This window comes from Delphinapterus leucas, chromosome 11, assembly GCF_059928025.1.
Source record: "Delphinapterus leucas isolate spDelLeu-1000000601 "Yukka" chromosome 11, BTC_Dleu_Yukka2, whole genome shotgun sequence".
Lineage (NCBI taxonomy): Eukaryota > Metazoa > Chordata > Mammalia > Artiodactyla > Monodontidae > Delphinapterus > Delphinapterus leucas.
The window spans coordinates 75,198,442-75,211,037 of record NC_143139.1 but is presented as its reverse complement, the minus strand read 5'-3'; the positions used below and the strand labels follow the sequence as shown (position 1 = coordinate 75,211,037).

Below are 12,596 nucleotides of genomic sequence, written 5' to 3'. Positions count from 1 at the left end.
AATCAATTGACCTTATATATGTGGTTATATTTTTTTATGTTCTTTGATCCAGGCATAATGAACTGATTTTAAGGTGTGCCAAGTTTTTTCTTACCTTTGAACTTTTGTATATGCTGATCTCTGTGCCTTACCTAGTTTTGCTGTTTCTTTTTTCTTGGTTAACATCTGATTATCCTTCAAGTCTCATCACAGATAATTTTTCCAATAAACTTTCCTGACTCACATGTTGGATAGATGCTTCTTCCACATGCTTCTGTGGAAAAGAATTCCCTCTCCTTTTGGTAGTGATTATTAGTCTGAGATTCATTTATCTATCAAATATTTATTGTCACCAGACACTGTTCTGGATGCTGGAGGTATGGCACTGAGTGAAATATTAAAAAATCTTTATGCTGGTGGAATTTATTTTTAATTTATTTATTTAATTTATTTTATTTCTGGCTGTGTTGGGTCTTTGTTGCTGCACGCGGACTTTCTCTAGTTGTGGTGCAGGGGCTTCTCATTGCAGTGGCTTCTCTTGAGCGCAGGCTCTAGGCGTGTGGGCTTCAGTAGTTGTGGCATGTGGGCTCACATGCCACAACTCCTGAAGTTGCCTCTGAGGAGGGGGTAGCTCAGAAAGAACTGAATGAAGTGAGAAATCATGTTGATTTCTGGAGCAAGCATGTTGCAGGCATGTGGAACAAGTCTCTGAGGTGGGAGCATGCCTGGCATATTGAAAAAGCATCCAGGAGGCTAGTGTGGCTCCAGCACAGTGAATGGGGGGACGTTAGGTTATTGAGGTAATCAGGCCCACCTCATGTAGGGCCTTATAGACTTTTGCACAGACTTTAGTGTTTTACTCTTGGTGAGATAGGAAGTCATTGGAGAGTTTGGATCAGGGAAAGGACAAAATTTATCTATATTTTTGTAGGATCACTCTAGCTGCTGTGTGGAAAATAAAGCTGTTAATGGGGCAAGGATAGAAGCAGAGAGACTCTTAGAAGGCTTTTACAGTGATCCATTTACACCATGAGGGTGGCTTGGATCAGGGCAGTTGTGGAGGCTCTGAGGTTCTAAACACATTTTGAAGGTAGTTCTAGTAGGATTTTCTGATTAGTGGGGTATTTTCTTTTATAGCTCTTTCAAGAAGCGTGCAAGCTTATTGAGGATGGGGTCTTTGCTTTATTTTACCATTGCATTCTCAACAACATAGCATAATGACATAGTAATCACACTTAGTAAATACTTTAAAAAAAATTCTTCCTTCCTTCCTTCCTTCCTTCCTTCCTTCCTTCCTTCCTTCCTTCCCCCTTCCTTCCTTCCTTCCTTCCTTCCTTCCCTCCCTCCCTCCCTCCCTCCCTCCCTACCCCCCTCCCTCCCTCCCTCCCTCCCTCCCTCCCTCCCTCCCTCCCTCCCTCCCTCCCTACCCCCCTCCCTCCCTCCCTCTCTTCCTTCCTTCCTTCGTCTTAGTTGTGGCATGCAGTATCTTTAGTTGCAGTATGCGGACTTCTTAGTTGTGGCATACGTGCGGGATCTAGTTCCCTGACCAGGGATTGAACTTGGGCCCCCTGCAATGGGAGCACGGAGTCTTACCGACTGGACCAGTGGGGAAGTCCCAGTACTTTTTGAACGTATGACTGAATGATGATATGTGGAAACTTAAAGTGAAGAAATGAGTAAAGAGGCAGGCAGCATAAAGATATTGTGGTAAAAAACAATGCAACAGTACATTAAAAAAATATATTATTCTGTAGTTTTTTTGTTTTTTTTTTTTTTTGCAGTATGCGGGCCTCTCACTGTTGTGGTCTCTCCCGTTGCGGAGCACAGGCTCCGGACACGCAGGCTCAGCGGCCATGGTTCATGGGCCCAGCCGCTCCGCGGCATGTGGGATCTTCCCGGACAGGGGCACGAACCCGTGTCCCCTGCATTGGCAGGCGGACTCTCAACCACTGCGCCACCAGGGAAGCCCTATTATTCTGTAGTTTTGATACTTGGGCCTGTGATTGCCTGGAAGACAACCCTTTCATCAGTAAAAAGAAAAAATAAGTGAATTCATGTTTCTCACTTTCATCCCCTGGCTAATCTCCTTAAAGGGTTGTTAACAAGAGGAACAATGATATTAATGATAGCTAACATTTATTGAATGTTTTCTTCGTATCAGATGCTGTGATAAGGACTTAGTATGTATTATTTAATTCTCATGAGACCCCCTCCCCCATATGGAGTAGGTGTTACTGTTACCTCATTTAACAGATGAGGAAATTGAAGGTAATATAAGCTACTAAGAGTGGTGTGAATCCGGGATTCAAGCCCAAGACTAGCTCTTAACTGCTACCCTGTCTTGCCTCTTACTTTGGAACCTTGTTTGTAGTCTTCCTCTTCCTTGCTACGATCCTAACGTACATCAAGGAACTCAAGGAACATCTTAGCCTCCCAGTTCTTAATGTTATCAGTGCCAATGATCTTTATTACTTTTCTTTTCTAATTACTCAAGCCCGTGGCAGTACCTTCCATCTTCTTATCAGGCAGAATAATTTTACCTGACATGTTAAAATCATATCTCTGTGTTCCTTACCTCAACTGACTATCCTCTCAAAAACTTTCATAGTCTCACTACTTACCTTCTTTGGCCTTGCTGATTATTTTAGATTTTTAATTTTTATTTTTTCTTCTAGTCTGTCAACCTTTCTTTGCTTCGTTTCCTTTACTCTCTAACCATACATCTAATGACAGTTAATACTTGTTGAGCACTTATAATGTCTCAGGCACTGTACTAAGCATTTTATACACTGCACAATAACTCTAGACAAATAGGTGCTAATATTAGTCCCATTTTATAGATGAGGAAACTGACATTTAGCAGGGTAAAGTGAATTTTTTAAAATCATATAGTCAGTATTGGTTGAGACTCAAACCCACATCTATTTCTGACACCAAAACTCATGACGTTATAACCTTTGTAACCTATTGTCCTTCACCACTGTCTTCATTTAATTTACTTTCTCCCTGATACTCTGAACTCCTTTATTCTCTTATCCTTTTACTGTTCCTATCTGACAAAACCCCAAACCATAGATCAATGTAACAGCCCACATTTTAAAATACATATATTGTTAGGTATGGGGAATTTGGGAGATTGTTTTAAAATGATTTTATTTGGCTCATAAAATTAGAAGGAAGGGTAACCTACCGGGAATTATGGGTATGGGCAAGAATGGGATCTTAGGCTAGTGGAATATGGTGAAGACTAAAAATTGCTTTCATTATAACAACTTTTTTGTTGAGAACATCATCTACATAAAAGTATTTGTTAAAACTGCCAGTCATTTCTTGATCTAAAATAAAAGCTACCTTGCCAATACTAGCTCTTAGATAAGTAAGGACAAAGTATCATAAACAAAAAGAATAGTAATATTCCAACTAAAGCAACTGGTTACTCAATAAAATTGACCAATGGGAATCTATAGCATAAGGATGGAAACTAATTTCAGAGTCCTAATTTGGATAGGTCTTTCACCTTTTGTACAGTTACTACTTGAAAATTTCTCTTCCATATACTAAAAAGAAATATACTATTATTTTCCTGTTATGTCTATTTTCATTGTTTCTATTTTGTTTCATAAATAACTTTTTGTATATATACTCCTAAAAGTTGTTATTTCACAGGGTTTCATCTGCCCATTATGTATGAAAAGATGTATAACTGCTATTGATTTGTCGGAGCATTACCAGAAAGTGCACGCTGAAAATGAGACAAGAGGACAGGAACTTCTTCTTAATGACTCCAGTGTTACTGTGGGTCCTGAATATTTTGTTTTAGCAGCTTGGTTTTGGGTTGCTCAAAATAGCTTTGTTTTTCCTTGCCTCAGTGTTGCTTAACTTTTTCTGCTATAAGGGAATGTGGATTGCTTTAATTATGCATGCTCTAAGAAGGTTTAATAAGGAAAAGAGGCTCTTGGGAAGTTGGCTGTTCTTACTGTTTGCAGCAGTCTTTTCGTGAATCTGTAAACATATATAAAAGTTTAAGTTTATATTTTTGCATAAAATTTGCCATGAAATTTGAAATATAAAGTGAATGTTTTTTATTTCAACATTTGTAATTTATATCTTTATTATGTAGTTAATGTTTTATTAATGAATGTTTTAAAATGCTTTAGGTTAAGATGCTTTACTCTTACATAGAAAGAGGACTTTGCATGTCAACTGTTACTGTCTTTATTTGGAAAAATATACAGCATTAGAATCTGGATCTACCACTGTTTCAGTCTTTGTTTTGATTCCCCAGACCTGTTGGAAGTGACAGAATGATATACACCTGTTATTAATCATGGGTCACCCAAATGTTCTCTGTAGTGTGTGAGGCTGGTGTATACAGAAGGCTGGGAGTGGGAGCGAGTGAGGGGAAGTGTTGCCCATTTTTAATCTGGAAAAAATTTCTCAGATGATATATCTCCTTTCTTTGAAAATTACTACAGTATTCTAAAAACAAAGGGAGACATAGCTTTTTAAAAAATTCTTTTACAAATCTTTTAAAAGAATGAAACTTTTTTTACCATGAAAGACAAAAAAATCAGACTTACTCTTTCCTATGAGTTAATGATGTATAAGAAAACGATCTGACCAAACTTTCACTTATTTAACATTAATAGAGTACCTCTTATGTGCCAGGTATTTTGGTAGGTACAGGAGATAAAAAGGTAAATAAGATATGATCTCTATGCCGGGAAGTTTTTCTGATAGATATTTGCAAAAAGAGTACAATGTCTGATTCAGCTTGAGGGGAACTGCAGAAGAACTTGAAGAGGGGAACAATTAAACCAGACATTCTCTAGGGTGGTGGGGAAATGAGTGCAAATAGGACACCAGTTAAACTACGGAGGTAGTGTGAGCAAAGATAGAGGCATAAAAGATTCTTGGAACTCTGCTTAGCATTTTACCAGTTGTTTTTCTTACAGAACATATGGGTCAACTTTTCTTTATGGGTTAGCCAAAATCAAAAGTGACTATCTTACCTACCTGTCACTTAAATAAGAACTTTCCTTTTAACTGAAAGGACACTTGGTGCAATAGGGTATCATAAGTATCAAGTTAACCTGAGTTCTTAGCTATGGTGGATCTGAGAAAGGATTACAGATAACTGAAAACTAACAGTAAGGAATTTAATCTTAAGTCAACACTATGTGTGTGTGTGTGTGTGTGTGTGTGTGTGTGTGAGAGAGAGAGAGAGAGAGGGAGGGAGGGAGAGAGAGAGGGAGAGAGAGAGTAGGTGAGATATTTGGAATGATTAAGGGAAATAAAATGTAGCTGGCTATTTTGGTGTATTATTTTTTGCTGTTTTACTGTTTGTAAGTTATCTATCTAGCAACCTTAATTCCCTTGAAGATAGTTTAGAAAAAATAGAGGAGTCTCTTAATATCCAGAATTAGTATCACAAAGCCCATGAACTAAAGGTCATGTACTCTATTCATGGGACATCCCTCAGATATTCATTCTGAGCTTATTTTACTTTTTTTTTAAAAAAAATATTTATTTTTATTTTTGGCTGCGTTGGGTCTTAGTTGCGGCACGCGGCATGCGGGATCTTTCGCTGCAGCGTGCAGGCTCAGTAGTTGTGGCGCGCAGGCTCCAGAGCGCGTGAGCTCTGTAGTTGTGGCATGCGGGCTTAGTTGCTCCATGGCATGTGTTCCCTGCCCAGGGATCGAACCGCATCCCCTGCATTGGAAGGTGGATTCTTAACCACTGGACCACCAGGGAAGTCCCTTTACTTTTATTTTAAATGAGTGATGTGGTTTAATAAACTTTTTTTCCCTTAATCTGTCTTTCCTATCCATATCAGGCAAGTGCTGCTAGAAATAGCATAGGAATAATTTTTAGAAATGATTGTTGAAAGACAAAACAGGGTGTAAGAAAAACTATAGAATGTGGGTACAGGAATTAGAGACTTGCCAGAATTAATAGAGTGGAAGACACCCATTCAGTGATTAATATTTATGCTTCTGGGACATTAAGCAAAGGTTTAATATCATCTGTTTAAGTAGGTGAGGAAGTGCATATATGTATTTTAGAATTATTTTCATCAGAAATGTCCCAAAATTGAAGTTTTATTTAAACATGCAAGCTCTAATCACATGGAAAATTTACTTAGGTGGAATATTTCTAAATATGTATTACTGAATTTCTAAAATTTCTCTTTAGGGGTGAATCAGTTCTTTCTGGAGTATTAACCTGGTAATGTTTAGAAGCTTTAAGAAAGTATGGCATACCCTAATGGGATCATTAGCTTTTTGGCGTCCTTGGGTATCTCGAGCCAAAATCTGGAAGTAAAGACAGTGGTCAAAAAGCCAAAGTTTTGAAGATTAAATAGCATAATTGGGATGTGGATTTCCTGAGGAACACTGTAATTTGCCTTCTAGTTACTAGCAGAAGCTGAGACACGAAAGAGAAATGACAAGCTAAATATTATAGGGGTTTATGTGCTGTTGCACTAAAAGCATGTTAACCAGTGTGGTACAGCAGTTACTGGGCAGAAGTTATAAGAATACCAAATAGAGCTTAATATAGAGCCATTATGAAATATGATGGTAGATAATAGATGGCTTTGAAAAAAGATAATACCAAGTAGATTAAAACACAGGCTGGGGGCATTCATTCATTCAGAAGACAGTGCTGAGCATCACATATCTGGATCCTAATGGCATTATTCTGATGTCCAAAGGCGCATTGTCAGTACTACTGTCTTTGCTTACTTTAGGAGTTTCATAAGAGATCATTGCATTCATTCACCTGTAGTGCCCCTGCCCTTCACTCTGGCTCTGTGATCAGAACATACCTCTGTTTCCCAAATGCAGCATGACTGTGTTTCATACCTTTTCCTATATCTTTGTTCATGCTCCTCCATGTGCTTAGAATGCCTTTATTTCTGACAAGTAAATTCCTATTCAGTACCTAATTCCAGTGTCTCATATAGACATATGTCTACATATATGTATATACACATATACATAATATGTATGTGTGTGTGTGTTTGTGTGTGTGTGTGTGTGTGTTTAGTTTTTGGAAAGCATTAACTGCTGCTGCAGGCAGATTTGGATATTCCTCTTGTGTTCCTATAGTTCTTTATATATAATCAATACTTCTGTTATACTATTGTCTGGTAATGTTATGTTCATTGAGCCTTGATTCTGCCATATGATGTGCATAAATGATGTGAAGGTATGTTATTTGTATAGCACCCAACAAAGGAGCAGAAGTTATTTGTTTATTCTTAGTTTTTATGTGTCCGGAGTACTTATTACTTAGCTCAGTCTATCCTTTGGAAGGTTTTATAATCTGCAAGCTGTTAAAGCTCTTCTGTTTTTTTGCCAAATTCTGCCCGCCAGGTTCATTCATATTTCATTAAATAAGTACACTCTGTAGAAAGTATATGGTATGTTCAAAATACTGCACTAGCCATTAGGGAAACATAGATTAAAAGCTTCATTGTGTTGTGCATTATAGTGGATGTAGAAACTTGACAAACTGATGATGAGAATGCTGGAGGAAAAAAGCAATATATGCAAAGGCGTAAAAATGTGAGATACTGTGGTGTGTTCAGGGAAACATAGGTGCTTCAGTATAGTTGAAGCATGTTATATAGAGTAAGGAATGTCCAGAGATCAGATTGGTTAGGTCATTGGGGGACTATACCTGCAGGACCTTGTATGCCATAACTATATAATAATTCTGGGATTATTTATAAGTTTTTAATATTTTATGGGACTATATATTAATTTTAAGCTTTTATAGTGTTAATCTTAAGTTAGCAAGGAATTTATTGATGAAAATACTTCTCAACCATTGTAGATACTCTGTGGTAATTATGAGTTATTTATATTACCTTTTTTCTCAATGATCAGAGTGCTTCATGTTCTTAATATTTTGGTTATTCCTGTGCAGTAGATTGGAGCAGATATTGTTTTACTGAGGGAGATCTAGAGAGATGGAGGATATGATGGCAAGTCTTCTCAACTAGACTTCTAGATTAGAACTAACTTCTCAGATTAGAATTCTGTACTCTAGCCATTAATTTATTCAACCTAAAAGATGGTTGTAAGGGTTTTAAAAAAACATTTTGTAAACTGCAACCAGGATAGGCAGTGATGGGCCTTTGCACAATACCAGAATTTGGGCTTAACGCTGTAAATTACAATTTACCTGTTGGTATGAATAATACATATGACTGTATTTAATAACATACAAATGGTTATTTTGCAATACTAAATACTATTTTGAAACCTTTTTCTACCTCTTTCTGTAGGGTTTCATATGTCCGCAGTGTATGAAATCTCTTGGATCCGCTGATGAACTTTTCAAACACTATGAGGCAGTCCACGATGCTGATAATGATTCGAGTCATGGAGGAGAAGCTCTGGCTCTGAAGCGGTACAGTATAATAGTTTTGAAGTGTAATGTAGTGAATGCATGTGATATCATTGTTTTATCATGAATACTTAGTTTTCGAAAAGTGTAGTGTTTTTATATTATTTAATTTAAATCTATTTTCTTTTAGCATAGCCTTCATCTTTTATTGTTATAACCAATCCTATCCTTGACCAAAAACTATCTATACCAGCATCTACAATATGGTTCACTGGTTTATATTTTTAATAAAGATTGTGATTTTTTTAAAGGTTAAATTTTATTTAGCAATTCTGCTTAATAAAGAATGATATGCTTTGTTTAGAAGATTTTACAGTAAGTTGTTAAAATAATGAATTTAGCAAAGAATTAAATTGAATAATTATTAAAAAAACATTTTTTTTGTAATCACCAATATAACAGCAAGCACACATAACACATTCTACTTCTTGACAATTTTGCCTGACCATTTTAAGAATTAAACTAAAATATAATTAATTAGAACAGCATTCAACAGTATGACTTTGCTTTTCTTCTTCTACTGGTAAGGACTCTTGTCTTATATTCCCACTAAGGAAGAAAACTTGATTTTATTCTACTTGTAAAAAATTGTTTTTCATGTTTTTCTTTAAAAAAAAAAAAAGCCTCTTACTTGGTTAATATGCTATAGCATAAAGGACACCACATTAAGGAAAAGTATTATGACCACATTTTGGTTGATAGATATGTAGAACTATAAAATATGGTTGTTTTAATTTATTAAAATATGTGGGAAAACCAGAGCTTTTGGGAAATATGAATCTTCCCTTTTACAAATGACTATTAGTGCTCTTTAGGATTTTAATGTATGAGTCAATAATTTTGGGTACTGTTCTTTTGTCATTTGTTAGGAGATAGATATAAAATATATACTTATATATAAATGTTTATATATTTAGTGTCAGTTTAACAGAGTTGCTTTCTCAGCTGTGAATTAGTGCCCAATACATGAACTTTCAACATAAAAAGATCCATAGTCTGCCTGTGTTCTTGCTTCTTAACTTTTCATCCAATGTTTAGCTCACTAAAACCTGGCTTTTGCCCTACGATTCTCCTGAAAATACTTCTTCAAAGGTCAACGGTAAAAAAAAACCTGGATTATTTTCAGTTTTTATTTTACTTGACCTCTGTTAACTGTGTAACAGTCCACTCCAAACCTAGTGGTTTAAAACTGTAACTCTGTATTACTTCTCATGATTCTTTGATTTGACTGGATGGTTCTGCTTTAAGTTATGTAGAGTTGAGTGCTGGGAAGGCCAGAAGGTCCAAAATGACCTCACATTCATGGCTGGGAGATGATGCTGGATGCTGGCTGTCAGCTCAGCTGGGGCTGTATATCAGGGGAATCAGTTCTCCTTCATGTAGGCCTCTCTATGCAGCTGCTTGGACTTACAGGCCAGCAGTTGGGTTCTAATAAAGAGCATTACAAGAGGAAAGAAACAGAAGCTGCCAGTTATCTTAAGGCCTGGCTTCAAAAGTTTCAGAGTGTCACTTCTGCCATATTTTATTGGTCATAGTAGCTACAGGAGTGCTCAGGAATCTGAGGGCCAGCTTAGATTGAAGAGGCCAAGAAGTAAGCTCTATCTTTCAGTGGAGGAGTGGTTTCTGTGTATACGAAGGGAAGAACTTGATGGCAGCCATCTTTGTAGACTATTTATTACAATCTCTGCACAATTTGGTTCTTCTGGCTCTCTTTCCTTCTACTTTTCTGAGACAGCACATCATTGTGATAATTCTTTCTTGATCTGTTTAATGTACTCCCTTCCTCTATATAATGTACTTGGGGTAATATCCATATCCATGACTTCCTCCTAAACTACATCTCCAACCTAGAATTATCTCCCAAGTTGCCTACTAGGTATCTTCTCTTAGATGTTCCAAAGGAACACCTCCCTGTTGACATTTGAAAACAGGGTTTATTATATTTCCTTCTAAATCTTTTCCTTACCTACTGTTACATCTTCTGGTTAATGGCAACATTATCTTTCCACCAAGTTACTAAAGCCAGAAAATTGGATATGCTCATTTTTACACACTTACCCTCCCCTATTTGATCTGTCACAAAGTTTAGTTAATTCTATCTCCTTAACAGCTCTTATAACCTTTTTTTTTTCTTTTGCGGTACGCGGGCCTCTCACTGTTGTGGCCTCTCCCGTTGCGGAGCACAGGCTCCGGACGCGCAGGCTCAGCGGCCATGGCTCACGGGCCCAGCCGCTCCGCGGCATGTGGCATCCTCCCAGACCGGGGCACGAACCTGTGTCCCCTGCATCGGCAGGCGGACTCTCAACCATTGCGCCACCAGGGAATCCCCTCTTATAACCTTTTTTTATCTTCCCTGCTACAGCTTAGTTTAGGCTTCATCATCTCTCACTCAAAAATATTTTTCAGTATTTATAGTTGGCTCTCTCCCTATGTCTTGTACCTCTCTACTTAACTCTCCATGTTGCTGCCAGACTAGTATTCTTTTTCTTTTTTTAAAAAATAAATTTATTTATTTTATTTTTGGCTGTGTTGGGTCTTCGTTGCTGCATGTGGGCTTTCTCTAGTTTCAGTGAGCAGGGGCTACTCTTCGTTTTGGTGCGCGGGCTTCTCATTGCAGTGGCTTCTCTTGTTGTGGAGCACGGACTCTAGGCGCATGGGCTTCAGTAGTTGTGGCATGCAGTCTCAGTAGTTGTGGCTCACGGGGTCTAGAGCACAAGCTCAGTAGTTGTGGCGCACGGGCTTAGTTGCTCCACGGCATGTGGGATCTTCCCGGACTAGCGCTTGAACCCATGTCCCCTGCATTGGCAGGTGGATTCTTAACCACTGTGCTACCAGGGAAGCCCCAGACTAGTATTCTTAAAATGGAAATTTGATTGCTTTATTCTGAATATTAACTTTCACTAGTTTCTCATTGTTTATGGAATAGTCAGAGTATACTTTTCCAGGTTTATTTGTTACTATATGTGTTCTTCCCATCTTCCTGTACCTCTCCAATTTCTTAAAATTACATCCTGCCCTTCTATAACATATTGGGTAGCATGTGACTATGGGCAAGATATGTCTTCTAGATCAAAGCCCACGTGACTTAGGTGGGTCATGAAACCTTTTTGTTTTAAAGCTCTACAGTTAACGTATGACAAACTGAGAATTCCATCAACATCAATCATATATATGAAATGTGATGCATTAGTTTTCTTGGGTCCAGATTTTAAAATTAGATGTATGGATAGCATATGCAGAATGCAAAATTCAAATGGTTCAAAAAATTATGTGGTAAAAAAAAAAAAAAAAATTATGTGGTATAAATTGACTCCTTGCCACCCTTTCCCCCTAGCCTCTTACTTATCATCAGTTTCTTGTGTATATTTACAGAGATAGTGTATGCATGTATACACATATGCTTATATCTGTGTATATATAAAGAAATATATAAATGTATGTAATTACATAAAAGAGAAGTTCTACATTGTCCTATACCTTTTGTTTCTCTGTGTATCTTATGGATTGTTTCATATCAATGCAGGTAAAGCTATCTCATTCTTCTTAATGACTGCATGGAATTTTATCATTCTCCTGTTCATAGCATTTAGGCCATTTCCAGTGTTTTGTAATTATAAATGTTGTGGTATATGTCCTTGTGGACATAACATTTGCACGTTTGAATATATCTGGAAGATAAATTTCTAGAAATGGAATTTTTGGATAAAGTTTCCCTTTAAAATTTTGATTGATGTTTCCTAATTTTCTTTTGTAAATATCCTAGATTGCTTTGATATGTTACACGTTTCAAAAGATTTTCTTTGCTAGGCAAATTGCTTCAAAAATTTGTTAAGTGGCACTTTTTAAAAGATTAATTGGAGTAACTGAGCCCACCCAATTAGAAGTTGAATTGGTATTATCTTCCTTTATCTTCCTCGCAATTTCATTCAATTTAGTATTAGCCTTTCAAGAATATTGTTATTAATTCCTCTCTTCATCGTTTTAGTTTATACATAGAGTTGGAAGATTAATAAAGAGCAGGGAAAGCTTAAAACATATATACACTTTTCTATACACATATTAAAACTAAGTGTTCCCTGTGTTCTTCTTATATTAAGACTAAGTTGGCAGGTGGTTTCTACAAATTGGGTAAGTTCATAGGGCCACATGGGAGAGAGGGAGGGGAGGGGAGACACACACACACGAAGTAAAGAAAACTA

At 37.1% G+C, this 12,596-nt stretch overlaps 1 protein-coding gene across 12 annotated transcripts in view; it reads left to right on the top strand.

Annotated features, from left to right (window-relative positions):
* The window catches only part of EEA1 (early endosome antigen 1), a 146,049-nt gene that overhangs the window by 45,878 nt on the left and 87,575 nt on the right, over positions 1–12,596 (top strand). For 11 of the 12 annotated variants that reach the window (XR_016395010.1, XR_016395007.1, XR_016395004.1 and 8 more), the window contains exons 3-4: positions 3,646–3,774; positions 8,276–8,400. Coding sequence is in view for 5 of the 12 variants with exons in the window: in XM_022552396.2 (XP_022408104.1) it covers positions 3,646–3,774; positions 8,276–8,400 (254 nt within the window). In the remaining 7 variants the exon portion in view is untranslated. The remainder of the gene's footprint in view (positions 1–3,645; positions 3,775–8,275; positions 8,401–12,596) is intronic. The other variant, XM_022552397.3, reaches the window with a different exon arrangement.